The 21,774-nt window shown below is 41.9% G+C and overlaps 1 protein-coding gene across 4 annotated transcripts in view; it reads right to left on the reverse strand.

Annotated features, from left to right (window-relative positions):
* The window catches only part of rbms3 (RNA binding motif, single stranded interacting protein), a 259,572-nt gene that overhangs the window by 14,886 nt on the left and 222,912 nt on the right, over window positions 1-21,774 (reverse strand). For all 4 annotated transcript variants that reach the window (XM_035681075.1, XM_035681078.1, XM_035681076.1 and 1 more), the window contains 4 exons: window positions 20,665-20,771; window positions 14,194-14,237; window positions 10,676-10,772; window positions 7,607-7,657 (listed from right to left, as the gene is read on the reverse strand). In XM_035681075.1, coding sequence (XP_035536968.1) covers window positions 7,607-7,657; window positions 10,676-10,772; window positions 14,194-14,237; window positions 20,665-20,771 — 299 coding nt within the window. The remainder of the gene's footprint in view (window positions 1-7,606; window positions 7,658-10,675; window positions 10,773-14,193; window positions 14,238-20,664; window positions 20,772-21,774) is intronic.

Here is a 21,774-nt window from a genome sequence, read left to right on the forward strand (position 1 = left end):
GCCAGTAATCTTCTAAATGGACTAGAGGGGATCATTTTGGGGTGAAAAAAGAAAATCGGGGAACCTTACAAATGAGGAAAACATTATGTTTTTTACAGGATGTCAAGTTCCCTGTAAAATCCTGTAAAGATCGTGACTGATTCTGATGGCCTAATGAAACTGATCAGAGCATCCCTACAGCTAGCCATTTTGCTCATCTCTATTGCTGCTGCAGGTTATAATATCTAACATTATTGCCTAATCTAAACTGTTGCTTCAAACTGGTGCTGTTATATCACTACCTTCAGGCAGTGACAATGCCCTCGCTCTGACTGAAAACAGCCTGAGGCCACAGAGCAGCTCACACGCCGATCCTCACCTTTGGAGAAAATTTGGAAAAAAAAGACTGCAGAGGCAAAAGAACGTCAAACAACGACAGTCTTCCACTCAAACAAAGCATCACTTGTGTTGTCCACATAAAAGAGGACCCGCGCTTGACTCAACACATTCCTCGCTGTATTTGACAGTTGGTTTCCCCAAGTGAGGTTCTGTGGTTTGGATACTGATGCTGGTGTGTGTATGTTAGTGTGTTTTGTGTTGGGGTAAATGTGACACGCTCGCTGTAGGATACTTGCAGAGGTGCTGCAGCTCCACGCCACAGGATTTGAGTACAGCATAGACATTTCTCCATCTCCAGTGAAACACACACACACACACAGACTAAGCTTGTTGTCATTATTGGTCTGGAAAGCCTGGTAGTACAGAACATCTGCTGATGATTGACTGGTAACTATATACCGTACAGAATGCCAGGGACCCCTAATACTATAGGCTTGCACACCTGAAGGGTATATAGTGTAGGCAATGAAACTGTATCCATAGAAAGCACAAAATTACTGGTCCTTAAATTTTATATTATGAGTGTAGAAAGTGTATATGCCTGTGTATTTCATATATATGTACATGTTCCTGCATGATCTTTAAAGTGTGTGTATGTGCTCTTATTTATCTTCTGTATTTGTGCTCTATTAAGGTTTACAATAGCCACCCATAACTTTTCCTTCACCTTCCTCGACTGTGACCACAGTTTCCAGATGCCCTCAGGCACCTTTCTATTCGGGTAAGCCCAAAAAAGGGAGGCAGCATCCTGGGTCTTTCACTTTAATCCGCAGCATGAATCCCTCCTTGGGGCTAACAGACTACCAGGGCTGCCCTACTATTACCAACACAGACTGTGAAGACACAGCGTGTCATAAACTAAGCCAGGAAGGTGAACTGCTCATTTTACCCAACTGAAGCAACAGAGGAATAGTAGTGCACACTGACGAATAGCAATGAAAGGAGCCCCTATGAGCTGACATTGATGCAGATAGCAGCTTATTGTAGCTTTTGCCATCGTGTATACATTTGAAATAAAAAATTTTAAGGGTTTTCAAAAGCTTAATTGCAAACATGACAAGAACCTACAGGGAAAAGTGGGATCGTTACCGTGAAAATGAAGCAGCTGAGGGGCCACAACGATGTATGTCAACAGATTAACATGTGGAGCCAGATACCGATGAAGGATTTCTCACCTCTGGCAAAGATGTTTATCTACTCTGTATCTATTTGTCCTCCACAATGAAATGAAAACAAGAGGGATGATGGATCGGTCTCCTTCCACTTATTGATTAATTTGTCTGTCAATCATGTGTAATATCTCAGAGGATGCAGATTGAATTCCAAAAAAATCTTTTACCACGGAAATCAGCATTTTCAAAATTACACTAGTTGGAACATGAGACTGTATGCTACAATTACAGGTCGAAATACTGTATGGGTACATTTGTTTTGTTTTGTAGATAGATTTTTGTAGATTGTTCATGGCAATGCTGTTGCTTTGTTGTGCACAAATATGTGTATATGTGTCTGTGAGTAAGGAAAAGAAACAAACTATTATTTTCATCCAATGTTTTCATCCCTATTATGACTGTTTATGTCTATAAAATGCTCATACTTATGAGTGTATAAAAAAACCCACACTTACTTGTCCTTATTGAGGGGGGAAAAGATATTTAGATGGATTTATAGTGTGTGTGTGTGTCTCTGTGCATATGTGCGTGTATGAGAGGATGAGGGTGCTAGATGAAGCATGTAACAGTATTTGTCATGTCTTCATGGGAGGTCCATTCCTCTCCACGCTCAGATCAACCATTCTCTGACTGCCTTTTGTAGACAAATGGATCATTTCACACACAAGGATCTCTCCAGAATATTAACTCTATTTACAAAAGCATTAAAACACAGTGAGCTAATAAAGCTTGTCCACCAAAGCATGTCAGCTTTAGTCTCAAAATGTATTTTTGCTACTATTGCATAATATTTCGAGGTAATATCCAAAAGCTTATAGTGAAAATGCAGCCGCTCAATCTCTCCGCCAGTCACCCTGTGGCACGGCAACAATATCTCTCTTATATGAATGAAACTTTAACCCTGAACAGACGATTTTTTTCTGGCACCGCCACAGTAGCTGCAGTTGTACCTTGAAAGGGCAGTAAGGAAAGAGAGGCAGGAGGGATGAAGTGAGACAAAAACAGGGAGAAATGAGAGGGAAATGTATAGAAAGAAGTAGAGAGGGAGTGAGGATGGGAGAGAGGGATGAAAAGACAGAGAGAGGAGAGCAACTCAAGGACGACTGTAGCCCTGTCTCAAATTCTGCCTCGCCAGTCAAATCCATGAGACCAACATAATGTTCCCCTTCTGAATCCGCGGAGCGTTTTTCATGTCAAGCGGGGAGATGGGTATCACACAGTGCACCGATTCACCTCCATCCGATGAGGGCAGATAGTTATGGTTCAATTCTAAGAGGCCCAGCAAGCGTCTATTCAAAGCCGAAGCCAGGGAGAACTGGCTGGGGTGCAATGGAGAGGAATTCAATAATTCACCTCCAGTATGTAAGGGCCAATGCACTCCAGCAAATACACACTTTAAACACATACAGTTCACAGTGAGGAAAAGTAGAAAAAAAGGGGATGGATAAGTCATGGGGAAAGACAGCAATGCTGCGCTTGGCTGGCACTGCAGCTACTCCGGCACTCGGCAGTGTGAAGTGAATTTGAGAGTCTGTGTGTGTGATTGATGATCTGTACATAAGTGAGATTTACCATTAAGAATGTGTTTCTGCTGCACTAAAACAATATGTGTGTTTAGGCATTTGTGCATCTGTGTGTGAGCTGCATGTTAGTGTTTGTCTTTTGGGGTCTTTTCTTCTCTTCTACAAGGTCTGCTGACTTGTGTAGCACTGACCAGAAAACAGAGCACAAAAGGCAAGCAGTCATGCTGTTCTGACATCCCACGCCTAACTGCCAAACAGAGCGCGGCATTAGAAGATCTGAGAAACAGTATGAGAGAGAAAGGGAAGACAAGTGATAAACAGAGGAAAAAAGAAAGAACGTCTGGAAGAACAAGCTGCAACCTCATTTAGCTGTCCACTTTAAAAAACACTGTCACTTTCTATTAAGTTCCACGCAGAGTGCATCTCGCCCATTAATTGGAGATAAACAAATTTTGAAAACTGTTCTCTCCTCACTCTCTCTCTCTGTTACTGCTAACAAAGTGCTGGCTCCTCTGCGGGATGAAGTCCAGTTTCGTATGGATGGACCTGTCAAACTTAATCTAGTCAGATAAAAACCAACACCTTTGCAGAAGCGGTACATGCTTTGATGCTCTAGCAACACGCAAACTCTCGGTCAAGTTGTTCTCAACTTCAACATAATTTAATTTACTGCCATTCAATACATAATCTATTATTTCTATTATATTACACCATTTTCTAATGGAGTTTAAGTTTACAAAGGCACCGGATGGCAGAAATAAAGAAAAACATCAACATGAGTAAACAAATCAATGTAGTAACACAGCATCAGCAGTAACTAATTAACAAAGTTTTTAACTATATAGCTCCACCGACCTTTTGCATCATTTTATGAACATGCTGAATTAGTGCTAGTGAGAGCTACTGTACTTAACACTTTAAAGGTCAGGAAATAATTTCTTAGCGAGTTCTTTATCGCAGTGGAAGCTCCTGATCCAGACAATTTATCATGATATTATTTTTTATTTCATAGCAGGCATTTTTAATAGAGGATGACTGCTTTTTTGGCTCAACCAGAAAGTACAGGTAACTTCAAATAAGCATAAAATGGCAGCTTTAGCTCTCACCAGGAAATCAAAACCAACAACAAGCAGTCAATTATCAGTTATGTATCAGGAGAGCCTGCAGAGATATGGTCCAAAGTTTCCCTGTTACTGTACTACTATTTTTTTTACAATACACACACATTGACCATGTCTGTTACGTTCTACACAGTCTGACTGGCTAGCTGTGACCCCCTTCCCCCCGTCCATGCTCAGTTGCCTCCATATTGCCTGGACACCAGGAGTACCATTGCACAACGCTCCATTGGTTTAACATGCGACACGTGGTGGGAGCCGCCAAACTGCAGCACAATCAATTGGTTTTTAATGCTCTGAGTAGGCCCCTGAGCTCTTGAAGCTAGCATGCTTGGCTAATTTGATGTGATTCACTGAGCTGGTAGCAGGCTGTGTGTGTGTAAGGGGCAGTCTGCTGTGTATGTAGCTGGTAGCGGATATGAGCGCGGGTCATAAAGGGAGACAGATTGGTAGCTATCCACTGACGATGGTGACAGCTGGGGTTAGCACCTAGCAGCCGTTTGGTGACAGAGAGCCACTGTAACACAATGGGGACGGGGCCATGGGGACAGATATGGCCACATGGTTACTGCTGGCATGACGGCATGATGAGACGTACACCACAGTAGAATGTGGCTACTGGCTAGTGGCTACTGCCAATGGCTCCATGAGGCCTCATGACATAAGGCTGGAAGATGGATGGCCGTCAGGCAACCGTATGGGCTGGTTGGGAATAACCAGTATGGACCACACATATGGCACTACATAACACATACAGTGAACACAAACATGGACCAGGCAAACATGAGCAGCTACACAAACATAGATGATGAAGCTGCGTGCTAACAGACCAACCCTAACAACACATGACTAGAGTGTCTGAGAAGATGCCAGAAGGTGAAGAAAATTGTATGCACATATAAAGAAACACATACAATGATATAGTATAGATGCACGGACACATACAGATGTGCAAGTGTATGCAGCGCCACACACATAAACACAAATAGACAGCACTGCACATGCTGAACAGCTACACTATAAGATATCTTGTTCTTGTCATTCACATTGTAATACTGTCTACCACCCATGACATCTTCACTCTCACAACAGGCAGACTCAGCAGCAGCAGTAAAAATAGTTAGCTTGTTAGTGAGCTCACTTTAATCCTGTGTGAAACAAGTGTCACCAGGAAAGTACAGTGCTGACTGCAAAGGTAGCAAGCTACTGCAGGGAAGAGAAGGTGAGTTAAAATACTCGTAGGAAAGACAGGAGCTCGTGTGGCTGAAAGGCAAACTGAGCGGCTTGGAGGGCAGCTGCAACTGGGTGTGGTGTGTGTGTGTGTGTGTGTCTCTGCCTAGCTGGTGGCCTGCTGTGACCAGATTACATGTTCACTGTCCCACAGTGGGAGTGGAAGTGAGATGGGTAGGACTGAGTGGTAAATGGCCACGGCGGGGAGCCACGCGGCTGGTTGAGCACTCCTCCAGTGAGTGAGTGCTGGACCATCAGCTGTAGAGTCCAGTGTTTCCCAATTCGTTCAGTCACAGGGACTCGCAAGCAGTTGCCTTTGTGACTCAGGCTAACAATGCTATTGACACTTTGATGGGTTGCTTGAGGCAAACATATTTTTTCAGCTCAGAAACAGCTCATAAAAAATATTAGTTCATTTCATTTTGAAGGTGTCTATTACTATGTGCACCAAATGAAAATGTGGCTTATTGGTTAACTCTGAGAGGTTTTTCATATTATTTTAAGGATTTCAGATTGGTATTTGCTAACTTTACAGTGTGTATTTAACCAAATAACATATAACACTGTATTACACTGCACTGCAAGATATTTCCCAAACATCTTGGCTTATAAATCTTATAAGTAAGGTATTATCTATTCACCCTGCATGCATATTATCTACTCAATGGTACAGAGTCTTACAGAATAGTGAATTCTAATACTAAAGCAAATTATGTGGCTGTGTGATTCATCACTTCAGCAAAAAAAAACTTGCATTACCCTCAGGGTAGAAATTTCTTACTGCATCAAAAACAATACAATATTTACAATAATGCACTTTATAGTACAGCAAACTTTTACAATGATATGCTTTACTCTAGAGTATGAAATATTCAAGTGCACTCTGTATTGGACAGCAGGGCACTGTATTGTAACAGACTTAGAGTAAGAAGTGAATTTGGCTAATTTTTGTCCATGGTACAGTCAGTGAAACTGTTTTATGATTGTAAACAATCTAACACACGTGCCGGTGACTAGTTCAGAGCTATGGAGAACAATGTACACTGAATGTGCTTTAGGGGCCACAAAAAGCCTCAAGCAAACATAAAAGCCTCTGGCAGAATGATTTAAATCCTCTAAGCAACAAAATGAGAACACTCATGGTGCTAGGATCAATCTTAGAGCAATTTACTAAACTACTAATGCTCTTTGTTTCTACCACATTAGGGAGGCGAATCTGGGACGTATTCCAAACAATACTGTTGGTACAGTAAAACATGATTGCAAAATGTGAACATAAATGCAGGGCTATTTGAGTCTCTGAAAAACATATCTATTTGTTTTCTAACTTGTAATCAAAAAGTGAAAGATCCATCATACTTCAGTAGAAGAAGTAAAACATGATTTTACCAGAGAAGAAAAATATTAAATTACTCATTAGTTTGGAGATTCTTTGCAGACTGGGTGACCTAAAAAAACATTTTAGACTCTCAGATTACTTATGTTCTGTGCTCCTCAACTATGATGATTGAATACCATTGGATGCAATGTGACTATGTCTGCTGTGCTGTGGCAGACTATGTTGTTGGTGAGCTAAATGTAATTAATATTATTTTTTTTCCCTGTCTGCTGTCTGGGCTGGTAACCCAGAGCAACAGTCTGTATTGTACTGTGGTCTGGTAAATGATACTGAATCACTTCCTGGCACATCTAACACCTATAAACTCCCAACCAAAAATGTGTTTGTATACTTAGAAAAGATGGAAACATGTGGTTATCAGAATTGGATAATATGCTTTTATAGAGCTGCATATAGCAACTAGAGGACAAACGTGGTGTAATCATTTAGCTATCAGAAGTTTTCATGTGGCACTGTATGGTATGTGTATGTATGCAATTTAGTTGGTTTAACATTTGACCTGCGACAGAGGAAGAATGTGGCTTAAACGTTTTTCCAGACAGAATCTATTTTTCTGATCATTTGCATTGCTCTAAATACAAAAAAGTCATTCATGTTGTAAACTATTTTCAGCACAAACGTGAAATAAACTTCTTTTAACGAGTTCCTCCTAAAACCTTTCAACAAGTCTGGCTTAACACTGAGCAGAGAGGAGAAACTGGAGGCAAACCATAGATTTTCAACTAAGGGTGGGTCCCAGTGGGGAGTCAAAGGGCAGCTACTGCAGGTGAATGGTAGAGTACTTACTGTAGGTTGCATAACATATTGTTGATGAGGCATCCATGACGTACTCTGGACCTGTGGAGAAACACATAAAATGTAAAATGATGGTGACAATATAAATTTTCCTCAATCTTAGTCAGATCCAAGTAGTATCCCACATAAAGCAATAAACGCTGTTCAAATATTCACAATATGTTCAAATACTCTCAAGTCTGGAGGTTTTAAAATAATTGCATTGGTTCTAATGCACCAAAATGGCTGAACTTTACACACATTAAGTTGTGCCAAAGAATTACAAAAAGAATCTAAAAGTCTGGAGGCAGCCAATTTCCCTCCTGCCTTCTCATTATTGCCAACAGTATGACTTGTGCATAGAGCCTATAAATTAGGTTCCCTTCTCTATAATAATAATAATATTAATGCCAATGCTGTTGCAAGAGGGGTGAAACATTGTGAAAATTCGAGGGACAGACAGGTTTATTTAAAAGTATGGCAAAAAGAAAAGAAAAAAGAAAAGGAATTTGACACAGAACTTTTCTTTTTTATGGGTCGGAAATCAGAGTTATGCCAAGCTTTTACCAGAGGAAAACATATACAGACATGCACATTTACAAACGTGGATGAGAAAGTTAGAGAGATGGTGAAACAGTGGCAGATACAATGATCGAGAGACTGGGGGAATGGAGGAACAAACAAACAAGCTTTTAGATGTGCTGGAGAGAGGAATTAGACAGCTTGTAGCAGACAAACACACAGGGTGGCCACTGATCCTGGTAAAATGATTAGATTAAACAAAGACAAACACGGAATAATCTGCTATAAGAGCAATCAATCCTCTGAGCCAACCCAAACGCGTGATTTGGATCCACACCTAAACAAGCTTCATATTCCATAACATGAAGCCAAGTCTGTTTGTTTATACATGGCAGTATTTGTTTTCCCCCAGCTGAACGGGACAGCAGATACACACAGAGAAAGCTTATCTTTAATCACTTATCTTCAGAATTTTCTAACTAAGATACTGCATGACCATCATGTGATTTGTTTAATAGAGAGGAGCTGCAGTCTTAGAGTTAGACTCTAGTCAGACTTAATTCAGACAGTCACAGGCCAATTAGTTATCAGTTATGGCAGAAAGCGTGATCATGACATCTTTGAACAAACAATGCTCAAATGCAGCATTCAGCATTCAGAGACTCTGCTAGTGAGAGCTTGCTTTGAACTTGTCTTAACTGACTTGGATCTTTCCCAAAGGACCTAAAAACAGCTCTCATACAGGGGTTTTGCTTATTCTACATTACAAGAGTTAGTGAGGTGCAGTTATTCTATAGCCACAGTAGGATCAGAGAGTAAACGGTATAATGTTCATGACCTAAGAAGCTCTACTACCTCTGGCTGAACTTCACAGATGTGTTACCATTTAAAACAGACTGTCAACCAGTAAGCCAAAAAGACAGTCAGTCAGTCGTTCAGTTGCACAGTCAGCCAGTTGGCCACCCATCCAACCAGTCACATGTAAAGCCAAACAGTCAGCCAGTTAGCTGGTTAGTAAGCCAGCCAGCCAGCCACATATTTAGTCAGCCTGTGAGCCAGTCTGTAGAGCCAGTGATGTAAACCAGGCCATGGCTGGCTGGCAGCACTAGCAGAGATCTTCGTAGTGATCTGGCCTGAACTGGCTCCTGTCATGTGGATCATCAAAGCTGTTTTTCCAGGAAACAAAGCCAATCATTGTTCAAGCTCACCGGAGCCAGGCTTAAAAGAACGCCAGAACACTGCTGTTGGCATGGGTCATTTGCAGATTTGATAAATCAATGCCATCAAACTAGTAGCTCAAAAAATATCCACTTAACATAAACATAAAAGAGGGAATGGCATATACAGTCATTTCTATGCACCTTGAGAATTTCATTACAAAGGCGATAGTTTCTAATATAAAAGGAAGTGATTTCCTTTTGTCTGGCGTATATATATGGCTGCCTGGCTTGTCTTCTCTTTTTCTTTTTCCACTGTCTCTTTGTACTTGAACAGAAGATGAAGGACTCACCTTCCTGCCGTGACTGGCTGAAGGGCAATATTACAGGAAGCGGTGGCAGAGCTGCCCGATATTGAAACTGTGAGGATTAATATTCCTCAAAAGCCTGGCCATTGTTTTTGATAAATCAATTTGGGAAGCCTTCCGAGAGCGGATTAGAGACGCGCCCTGGCCCACTTTTCTCCCTCCTCCTCTTTCCCCTACCCCTTCCACCGCAGGTACTGGACCAGAGTTTTAATCAAGCGTGCCTCAAAGACGGGCACAGCAACCTTCAGCAACACCCCCTCCCCCCCACCTGAGCCATCGCCACCACCCGTACTATCCTTCCTCTTCTCCCTAGTTGTCTTTCTCTCCATCTGTCCCTTCTATTTTCCCATCTATCCTTCATCTCCTTTCTCTTGCTCACTATCGTTGTCTGTCTGTCTCTGCATACCAAACAGAGTCGATGTTAAACGATAGTGTCTGAGCGAGAGGGCACAGTGGCAGTGCCTCTTGATGTTTAGATTCAGCAAGGGGTGCCGCGTGAAATGTGCAGTGACGGAAAGTGGTTAATGCTCTTGACATCTCACACAGCCAATTTTCACGTTACTGTTCTGTTCTCTTTCATTACTCCAAAGATCACAGCCATGAGGAATGTGGAAATTCACTTTGGAAAAGGAAGTGATTTTATCGAAGTTAGTTAAAAACGAAACCCCCCCCGCCTTCATTGCATTAGCAGCTGAGGGAGCACAAAAGAGGTCAGGAAACTGGGAGGGAGGAAAGTGTTTGTTTTTCCTAGACACTTTCATTCTTGATGGGTGATTTTATTTTTTTCTACCCTGTCAGCCTTTTTTTAATCCCTTTTTTGTTGCTTGTTTTTTGATGCCTGTTGTGTTTGCCGCCTACGAAACAGATGTCATCGCGCACAGCTGGAGTGGCGAAGAAACGATGAGAGAAGAAGAAAGAACCTCACGCTGTTATGCAGCCCACCCCCTCTCTTCCATCCCCCTACACAAAGCAAACCCTCCTATTACACATATACAGACAGCAATCTACCCATAATGCAGTGCATTATGGCCCACCTGATATGTGGAAACGGGGGAAGCAGCGATGAAGGGCGTGATGGAGGTCTGTGCAATCATGCGGTTGGTGGCGATGCTGTAAGGCGAGGAGTAGAACCTGAGAATGGACAGAGATGGAAGAAGAATCAGGGGAGAAAGAGGGGAGGGACGGTGGAGAAAAGGTAAAGAGTAGTCAAAGGTAGAGAGAACAGAAAGAGGAGAAAACAGCAGTATTAGTTTGACAAATTAGGTATGTACAGTAGATCATGAAATGATGTTGCCTTAATACAAAAATTGGGTGTAAGCTGACAGATCTCTGTCTATACAAAGGTTTCTCTGTCTATATAAGAGAGAAAAACACACTTGCAAACTATAACACACACACAGACACACACAGACACACATTGGTTTTACCACGTAGCTTGTTCAGAGCAAACACTTGGCTATATATTGTATTTCGAACACCACATAAAAGTTTCATGAAGTGTCTTATAGTGTTCTCAATTGAAAAGTCGGATTTTATCACATCAGACTGAGCTTTGTCATCGTATAAAGTAGGAGGTTGTCTGTATTTTTTTTCTATGTGGATTCTAGTATTAAGGCTACACTGTACCTTACTGGCTGGCTGGCTTAAGTAGCAGGCCTGTAGGCTGAGCTTGGAGAAAACTTAATGCATTTCAAGAAGGTAAGGTTTGACATGAGCTGCAAAAAGCAAGGTGGTCAGCTTCGCTACTTTATCTCATTGCTGAAGGTTTATAGCAAGCGAATGTCGCTGTGATCCCCTGGGAGGCTAAGTGGAACGTCCAATAGTCTGTGTCACCAGAGCTGAAGATCATATTACTGGCCGAGGATATTAGTCAAGTTATGTACTAGGTTTGATGACATGCTGTTTCAAGCTACAGCATCAGCTCTATATGTTGTGTATTTCATTAAATTTTGACCCTAATGTTTTGTTTGGAGTCCTTGAGTCCCACACAGCTTGATACGTCATTACAAGTTTCAGACCTTTGCTACAGAGGTTTTTTTTAAATTATTTTATAGTGGTAACACACCCGCACCCCCGAACGAACAACCCTGCACTAATCTCAACAATGCCTTATTTGGTGTGAATACGGCCAAAGGCTCTCTTTCTGTCATCTTAACTTGAGCTGAACTGAACATGCAGCAGCCTGGCAGCCTGGCTTTGAGTGAATTTGGGTGGGGAGAAGTGAAAGCGTACCACTGTAAAGGAAAGGGGTGCGAAATGGAGTAAGGCACAATAATCATTTTATCTCATTTATCGTTTTCATACTCGTTGGAAGCCAAAATTGTAATTGAAAATAAAATTCAATCTACCGCCCAGCCTTAGGAATGTCACCTCTCTGGCTGGGAAGGAGCCAGAGCTAGTGCAGGATACTAAAGACATCTGGCTGAGGTCCCTGTCCATGAGGTCTTTAACTCCCACTTCCTAAAAAATTTCTCATGCATAAAAGGGGAGGTTGGGGACATGGAGTCCGAGTGGGCCATGTTCAAAGCCTCTATTGTGGAGGTGGCTGCTTGGAGGTGTGGTCAGAAGATCGTCTTATCATGGTAGCAACCCAGGAACATTCTGGTGGATGCCAGCGGTGAAGAAATCCCTCAAGCAGAGTCCTTTTGGGCTTGGTTAGCCAAAGGCTCAGAAGGGCTGTGGCTTCGGTGGTCACCAAAGTAAAAACACTGTTAAACGGACTTTTGGTTGGTCTCAAGGAAGTTCCAAAGCATCAGCCAACTCAGGAAGGGTAAGCAGGATTTGGCTCAGGTTGTGTTCAGCAGGGGATTATTAAGGAAGGTTCTCAGCGGCAAGGCGCCAAGTGTGGATGAGACATTGTTGAGGATGGCAAAAAGGGGACTGGAAGATGTACTGGAAGCTTTTCCCTTGGTGCTGGAAAGGAGGCTCCGGCCGACTGTTGAAACCCAGATTCAGGATAAGCAATACAGATTCCATGCTAGTCTAGGAAAAGTGGACCAGCTCTTTACCTCTACATGAGGTTTACAACCTTATTGGTGGTGTATGGGGTACCGGGATACTAGGACCAGGGTAAAAGCTGCATCCTTTCACAAAATGGAGCATGAAACCGACAGGAGGATTGGTGTGGCGTCCGCAGTAATGCAGGCATTGTACCAGTTTTGTTGAAGAGGGAGCAGAGCCGAAAGACAAATTTTCAGTCTAGTGGGTCTACGTTACAACCTGCACCTATGGTCATGAGCTTTGGGTAGTGACTGAAAGTGGCCGAAATGAGTTTACTTAATGGGTTGGCTCGGCTCTGCCTCAGAGACAGGGTGAGGAGCTCAGACACCTGGAGAGAGCTTGAAGAGGAGCTGCTGCCCCTTTGTGTCAAAAAGAGCTAGTTGAGTTGTTTCAGCATCTGATCGGGATGTTTCCTGGGCACTTTCCTTCAGACATCTTCCAGGCATGTCCAACTTTAGACTCCAGGAAAGATACAGAGCATGCTGAAAAGATTATTCCCTCAGGCCTGGGAATGTCTCAGGATCCTTCAGAAGTAGAAAAACATTACTGGGGAGAGGGATGTCTAGAATACCTTAGTTAGCCTGTTGCCACCATGACTCGGCCCGAGATAAGCTGCAGAAATTGGATTGATGGATAGATGGATATTCTAATTTGCACTTGAATTTTGATGTACCAGTAAGCACAGTCTGACAAATGTTTCTGTTTTACATGTTCAGTTTCAGTTCAACTGCATTTTTATTTTCTACTTAGCATTTACATATGAATTAAATGTTCTAAATAATTCTCCATTCTCTGCTAACTGGTTCACTCTGTTTTGTATTTTCTACATTGCATTAACACTTTTTGACTACTTTTACATTCTTTGCTACTTAAGTCAACCTATTTCCCATTGCTGGAATATGTTCATTAGGCAGAACTTCTGGTCGAATGTATTCAAAGTCAATCATTCCTTTCTTAGCCGGTCTGTTGCTTAACACAAATATCTGTGGGATTATAATTTGGCGGATTTGCAGCAAAGCAGGCTTTTACATCGCAGGATGTGTGTAATGAGTGATGCCATTCATCCAGTTTTTTGGTTGAGGTTGACTGCGAGTCACTAGGGGATAAGTGGTTTAGGAAGCAGGGAATGAGGAGCTTCCTGTGAATGACTGAGGCCAAAGGGAGATAGAGGGTAGCCTCAGCACTCTCCTTCCTGTCTCAGTACTGTGGGGAAAAATAAAACACGTCGCAGGGTCATTAATTTCCACAGCACCATTAAGTCATGACATAAAGACACAGGAACACACAGGAACACACATATGCATTAAGACCCAAACACACGTAAATACACACAAGCTCACTCAGCTACCCTTTGCCATTTGTCACCCAAACCAAGACCTTACCAATGAAAACTGATATTTGAAGTCCATATAGATTTCCTTAATCAAACGGTAACAAAGTGCAGACACTACATTGATCTTTATGTATGGCAGTGTTATTGACTGGGATCCTATGAGCCAAGAGGTGAGTGTATTAGATGGTGCCATGGATGGATTGACTGTCAAGCTCTTACCCATTCTGCATTGCAGCGGGATCATATGTTAACGCCATGCCAGTCTGAAAGAGAGAAAAAAACAATAAACATGCAGGATTAATCACAAATTAAGAGAGTTGGATTAAATAAATATTAAAATACATTAAACAGCAACAAAGAAAAATGTGACAACTGAAAAGACATTACAGGTCACAAAACAATTTTTCTTTTTATGTAATATCTGTCTGTATTCATCTTTGTGTTTGCATGCTATTAAATAAATAGTTCAACATTTTGGGAGTTTGGGTGCTTATTTACTTTTTTGCCTACAGTTAATTGATAATATTGTATGTTTTTACGTTTCATTTTTTTGTACAGATTAAACAAACAAGATATAATCTGTTAATTAGTGAGCTGTAGGGGTGCTGGTAGGCAGCTTTTTTGTACCTTTGGGCAGGACCAAGCTAGCTGTTTCTCCTGTTTTCAGTCTTAATGATTAGCTAGCCCAATCACCTTACTGTCCCTCCATATTTAGCATACATACATGAGAGTAGTACAAATCTGGTCATCTAAGTCTCTGCAATAGAGCAGTCTTAGTGGCAGGTTTGCAGGGCCAAAAACTGATTAACCCACAAATCCTGCACACTGACATACAGTCACAATATTTCATAGGTAGAGATTTATCAGATAAGATTAATATCTTCAAAATTTTATAGTATATATATATTGGACATTGGCATTGGACCACATTCTGTCGCTGTCTTCTGTGTGTAACTTTGTGCCAGTGTATTCTGTTTGTCTCTGGGAAATCTGTCAATATGTTCCTGCACCAATGTCACCAAAATAATTTGCTGTACCTTTCTTGTACTTGCGGGAATAATGTAATTTATACCCTGATTCTTTTTGTTCAAAATAAATGAAATGAAATCAAAATCAACTCATTACAAATTGGAAAAACTGACAAGTGACAAAGCCAATGTGGGAAAAAGCTTAGTCAATAGGACAAAGTGAATTGATATTGAGGATGCCTCTTTTTCTATTTCAATCACGTACCATCATGTTTTTATGAATGAGAGGAAATGAAGAAATGCCCTTTGGAGAGAAAAGGAGTAAGCGAAAAACTGAGTTCTTTGTCTGCTGATGGTGTGTACGTGTGTGCGTGAGGGGGGCCTTTTAGAGACCTGGAGAGAAACCTGTGCGCCACAATCCGTCATCTGCATTCCTGAAGGTTCTCTCCCGGAGGAGAGCTAATCCGATTTCTTTTAACGGGAGGCTGCTGAGGACGGCAGATTTCATCAGCATATACACATACACACACTCCCTTTTCTTGCCCTTCCTCTCTCTCACTTCGCTGTCCCTCCTTTCTTTCCCTATCATCTTGTGTTTGCTTCCTTTCTCTCCTTACCTTTCTCTCTTCATCCCTCACCCCCGTCATCTCTTAATCTACCCTCCTCCTGTCTTTCTGTACCACTTTTTTGCCCTTGTCCCTCCAGAGGGCTACCTACACTGAGCTATAGTGTTAAGGGAATAGTGGCTCAGAGGAGCAGGGGGATCAGTGAGCCTAGACCAAGCCCATGAGAGTGAGCAAAAACAGAGAATCTCCACTGAATTAATAAGCCTTCGCTGCCACTAGGGATGTGTGGACATGTGTGTGAGTGTGAGGTAGAACTTTACGTTCAATTTGTATGAGAATGTACTTGCAAAACAAGGTAAAAAAGGCCAGTTGAAATGACTTGCATCAGGCCCTGTGTTAATTCAACTACTACTTTATTTGTGTAGTTTCACCTTCATTGTTTATGGATGTTTCTTTCTGTGAGACCATATGTGCAAAAGTCTCTGTGTTTGTATTTATATACTCTCCTTACTCTCCTAAATGTGAGATCAGGAGACTCGCTACATGCCTTTCTGCGTGTTTGTGTGTGCTAGTGTGTGTTCACGTGCGCACTAATAGCAGTGGCAGACATGGCCAGCTGTCTGGTGAGGGCTGATAACTCCCCTAAGTGCTGTCCTTGGTTCCATGTGCTGATGCATTCCACAGCAGAGAAGCTCCTGACCGGGAAACCTGCATGGTCAATGACTGATTACCGATGCAAGAGAAAGGAAAAGATAGACAGTTTGCGTATTTGTTTTTGTCTGAGCTTGATTAAAGACTAAAAAAATACCTCAACCTGACAACAGCTGCCACGGACATGGCTTTCTAAGTGGGAGAAGCTACGTATGTTCATTTTGCATGCTAAATTAGGTCGAAATTGAATTACACAGCCTTAACAGAACATTTCTTTCCAAATATTATGTATTTAAAGTTCTTGCATAATCATACCCAAACAATGTTAACATTTATCTCCTACTGCAGGTATGGTGAAATTACAAAATGTGGTTTAATGACAATTGGATCCAAACTTACAAAAAAGCAATGGAGAATGACTCAGTTTCTGCTTCTTGTAGTCAATCAAGTTTAACAAGTTGTGAATAACTATCTAGTTTTTTATTCATGCTCTTGGGTATACAATATGGATTTTGTTGAACTAATGTATTTTCCATGCAAATGTATATGCATTTTACCATACCAATAAAAGAGATTTAAAAAAAAATTGTGTATACATGTAAGCATCCGTGTGTTAAACCACAGATCTTAAAAAGGGTCGGGTGAGGATAGCTTATATTAGACAGCGGTGAGGACACCTGTGGTGTACTGTTCTTATACAGGAAAACCGACCCGAGCCATCGTCTCTGTGCCCTCTCTCTCACACACACACTGACCCACTCCCTCCTAGTATTTTTGCCTTCCATGCACAGATTCGCTCTCTATTTATTCTCCCTGCCTTGTGGCCACACACACACCATACGCCACGCACGCACGCACGCACGCACGCACGCACGCACGCACACACACACACACACACACACACACACACACACACACACACAGACATCTGTCAGGCTTTCACACAGAGTGGAAAGCCGGATGTTTTTTTCATCTACACTCATTCCCCTAGAGTAGGTGCTTGAGAAGTGTGACTTTGAAAGTTTTTGTGTGGAGGAGTGTGTGTTGGTGAAAGAGAGTGAGGAAGTGAAAAGAGAGAGAGTGAGAGAGAAAAGAATGAGCACCCATGGCGCTTGTATCTGTGTGTGCGGCAGAAAAAAATGCAGTGACTAATATGTTTGTCAGCATGAGACAGCGAGAGACAGCACTTTCTAGACTCCCACTTTGGGTAGTTTACAAGAAAATCTGTCATATATTTCTCAATCCTCACCACCAGCCACCCTGCAGCACTCAACCCCTTGTAACTCCTGACTGATCATGCAATGTGTTCCCTCTCTCTTTCTTTCTCTTAGTCTCAGTGAGTCACTCACTCTCTCTCTCCGTATGTTGCTGTGGGATCTGGGAAGACTTCAAACAAGGAGAAGAAGAGACAGAGAGTGGCAGAGAAAGAGACAGTGCTTAAAGACAGAAAAAAAAACAGAGGGAGAGAGGAAGAGAGTGAGCGATACGAGATATACTGTAGAAACAGAGAGAGAGGGAGAAGGGCTGTTGCTCGCCCTCATCTGCCTACCACAGGGAGCGACGTAAGGAATGGCCTCAGCTCTGATAAACAGACTAACATGTGATGCTTATCTCCCATTTCCCCCTGCCTTGCCTGTACAGCGGATCAGTGACCATAAGGACACACATGCACAGCATACTATACGAGTCTTTATATCAACCCTATATGTGTAGATACATGTACAATGCATTACAATCTGAATCCTGTCGGGCCAGCCAGACCATATCTGGAGGTGGCCAGAATTGCATTGTGATTGGATCTCAGCCAGTTGTAAAAGTAATAAACTAAACAATAAAAAAAAAAATTGTTGAAAGGTCACGTAACTCTGCATCTTTTTGCTCTCTCAAGCAAGCCAGGCAAAAAGACAGATGACCCCTACCTCCGCAAAGGACAATAAGTAGTCCACCAGCTCTGCCTACCAAATTTGCATATTGAGATCCAAGAGTCGAGAAAATGAGAATGCTTAATAATACCAGCTGTGAATACAAAGGTGTACTGTATGATCAGATGTCAATATCCAGATAAGCTATCAGTCTTCATGTCAGGTGTAAATTAAGTCTACAATATGTATTAGTCCTTTAACCCAAACATTTACCTTCTCCACTACATGATGGGCATTAAATCTCACCCTAAACTTATTCTTATCCTGCTTGTTTCTTTTCTTCAACTGGTGCTCACAATTATTGGTCAGATAAACACACGTGAGATTCTAATATAGGATAATATAAGACTCCTTTCCCTCCCATTTTTCTGCTTTCTTTTTGTTCTCTCTTATCATCATCTATATGTGTGCAATATGTTTATTTTTGTTCAGAGAAAGAGAGAAGTCTGCACATGTAGGTCCAATACAGATATATAAGATAAATCCAATCAGTACGAATCCCCAAGTGCATTATGACATTTAATAGAGCACACTGTGGTCCTGTGGTAGCCCCTTTGCGCACGCATCAATGTTGTGATTGTCTGCCAGAAGCTTTCATAAATTGACCAATTCATTTCAGTTTTGAGCCAGTAGTTGCTGTAACCCAACAATGTTTAGGACAAAGGCCTAAAAAGTCCAGTGCTTTGTATGCCAACAACCCAACATGACATCTTCAATATCACTTACAAGCAGTATCTAGACATCATACATCCTGGATGGAGAAATATTGCCAGTGGATGTTATCTAGGGAGCAATTATGTTTCCTCAAGAATGTATTTGTAAAGGCAAATAAGCAATAAAGATATTTTACAGGAGGTAGGATTGGTGTGACACAGTATAAACAGCTCTTTTGAGCTCAGGTCAGATATGGTGTGTGCTTAATGTAGAGGAGGTAAGGGGTGGGGAATAAATACAGCAAAAGGACAAAAAGGGTGTTTCCTCCAGTTTGGCAGTGTAGGGTTCTTATTAGACCCTTCAAGATAAAGTACACACACACATACAGAGTGATCTCACTTTAACTCAAGTCAACTGAGCTGACCCTGTCAATGTGTGGATCTGTGAGGGGATGTAGCAATGTGATTTAGGTTAAAAACGCTTCACTGACTTGTAGGTGGTAGGGCTGCTGAACATGTGATGGACAGACAGAAACACACAAACATGCACGGCGAGTGTAATACTTCACCAACCCTTTCCCAACAAACACACACACACACACACGCACACACACCTATACATACACACACAGAGCACCTCCACCACCCACACAGACACACAGAGTGCATGTGTTTCCTGAAGGACAAACATTTCATCTCTCCTGGTCTCCTCTACCTTGCTGTTTCAGCAAAACTGTCAGCCTCTCTGAACGTGTGTGTGTATTCATTATATTCTATATTGTCCAGTCTCAAGCACTCCTCTACCTGTCTCCTCTGTGTGTCCTTCCCAGTATAGCCTATGAAGAGACTTTAACCTTGTCTCCACATGTTGCTGATGAATATGTTACCATAGCACTGTATCCAATTTCTGGTTTCCCAGCATTCTGATGTATGGCGGGAACATTCGCGTTCAGTGAGGCGTTTGGCTTGAGATGCAATTTACGTGACAGCGCCTATATATCCGGGGACAGTTTGATCGATATCTGTGTTTTGTTTTTTTTAACAGCTCCATACCTTAGACTAAATAAAAATGACAGGCAGCGGTGGTTTACATAAAGCCAGATGTTGTAGCCAACTTCTCAAGGGGCCTGGTGAGAAGGATGGGACCTGCTATTAGAAATACCATTACCTCAGAGGTAAACGCCTCATTTAGAACTTCATCATTTTGGAATGAACAGAGTTTAACTGAGTTGACTGACATTTTTTGGTCATATCTGGGTCTCCAGTTCTTAAAGAATAACTGCTGTACTCAAAGAAATTATGTAAAAATGTGAAGACATATATTGCATATTGCTGTGATTATTCAATTAATTTGTGATTATCAGCATTACTAACTAACTAAGACAGATAGCAATCACAGAAGCATCCAATCCTCATGCTGGATTGTAAAACCTGTCTCTTTTCACTGACCCCTGATTGATGACTTTGACCTCTTTGGAGTCATTGCACCGTTGGAGAAATGTCAAGCTGGCCAACGCTAGACACCATCCCGAACAGAGGTGAGAGTTAACATGTAGCTGAAAGCGAATGGACTTTGTGATAAAACTTTGTAGTTAAATTGATAAATATTAACATTACTGATCAGTTTCTATAGCTGATAATTTACTCATACTCTTGTAAATCTTGCAAAATTGTTCGGTCAGGTGATTCAATTTTTCTGTATATGGCAAACAAAAGAAACTGGATACAAAATGCACTGTTGTAGAAAACACTCTTGTCTCATGTAGAAATAAAAAAACTTTCTAAGGATTTAGTTGGCGCACTGATTTGCGACCAGCACCCGACCAGCACCCCATGAATGATTGTTTTTATGCTTTGCGGTAGTAAATCAACTCTTTATATTTTTTGGGACACGTTGAGTGAGGACTTCTGCATTGGCGTAACATCTTACCTCGCCTTCTCTGTGCCACGGCCTCCCGTTCTGAGGGTACTTGCTCTGGCTCTGGCGTTTCTTCTGCCCTCCGTCGGCAAATTTGCACAGCAAAGGCTCCGTGGGAGCTGCAGAGAAAGTGAAAGAGGACAAAATCATGTTAGGAGGACGGCATCCTGTGACCCCTCAGAAGGACGGAAGCCCTTTTGAACTGTGTTGCATTTTTCTTCTTCTACCATCGCATCTCTGTTTCTCCCTCCTACCTCCTCTCTGCCCTCCTATAGAGCTCCTAGACAAATTCCCAGACCGACAATGTTGGCAGGCCCGCCCTACCCCGGCCCAGGCTGGCAGCCCATGAAAGAGCATTGCAGGGTATTGTTGAAATAATAATCACAGTAATCGCTCTTGTAAATACCTCTGAGATGGTAATGCAGGACTGCTCTGTAAGCCAAAGCTTATTTCTAGAAGGCGTTCCTGTTCCCGACGTGTTATCCCTCTGTGTTTTACTTTAACAGCCATCTTCTCTTTTATTTGAAATTTTATGTCTTTTTCCACTCCGCAACCATCAATGCGAGCGTCTCACTGAGCTGTGCTGCTTGAGCAAAGGCTGTCACGGATGTTAAAGCAGCTGTTCTCGAAGTGAACACTAGGGGCACTCTAACCATTTCTATCATCAACCAGTAGGAAAGCATGACATGAAATAGCTGTTATTAATCCAATTAAAAAAAGAAAAAGCCCTCTGTACTGGGACCTCATCTAAGCTGCCCCTGTATCAACAGCCTTTTGTATGCATAATTGCCAATAAAAGGTTGATGAAAGTGTTGAGATGACCTACGTTGCTATAAAGATAACTTCTCAAAGGGCACTTTCTCACACTTTAGCTGCAGGTGAGCACCAAAAGAGACAATAATTGATTCAGGTAGAGGACTCTCTGTTACAGTAGGGAGAGAGAGAGAGAGAGAAAATCTCAGACAGACAGACAGGTTCAATGAAAGAAGAGCGTGAAAGAAAAAAAGGAGAAAAAGTTCATAGTAAGCTTTTCTCGTGAGAAACGGGTGGCTCTCTTGGCTGGGGATCTGGGGGTCTTAACAGTGTCCATCCCCTTTTCAGTCTGCGTCAGCAAGATCGGAA

The sequence above is a fragment of the Morone saxatilis genome, unplaced genomic scaffold (assembly GCF_004916995.1).
Source record: "Morone saxatilis isolate NCDOM2014 unplaced genomic scaffold, NCSU_SB_2.0 Contig9, whole genome shotgun sequence".
Lineage (NCBI taxonomy): Eukaryota > Metazoa > Chordata > Actinopteri > Moronidae > Morone > Morone saxatilis.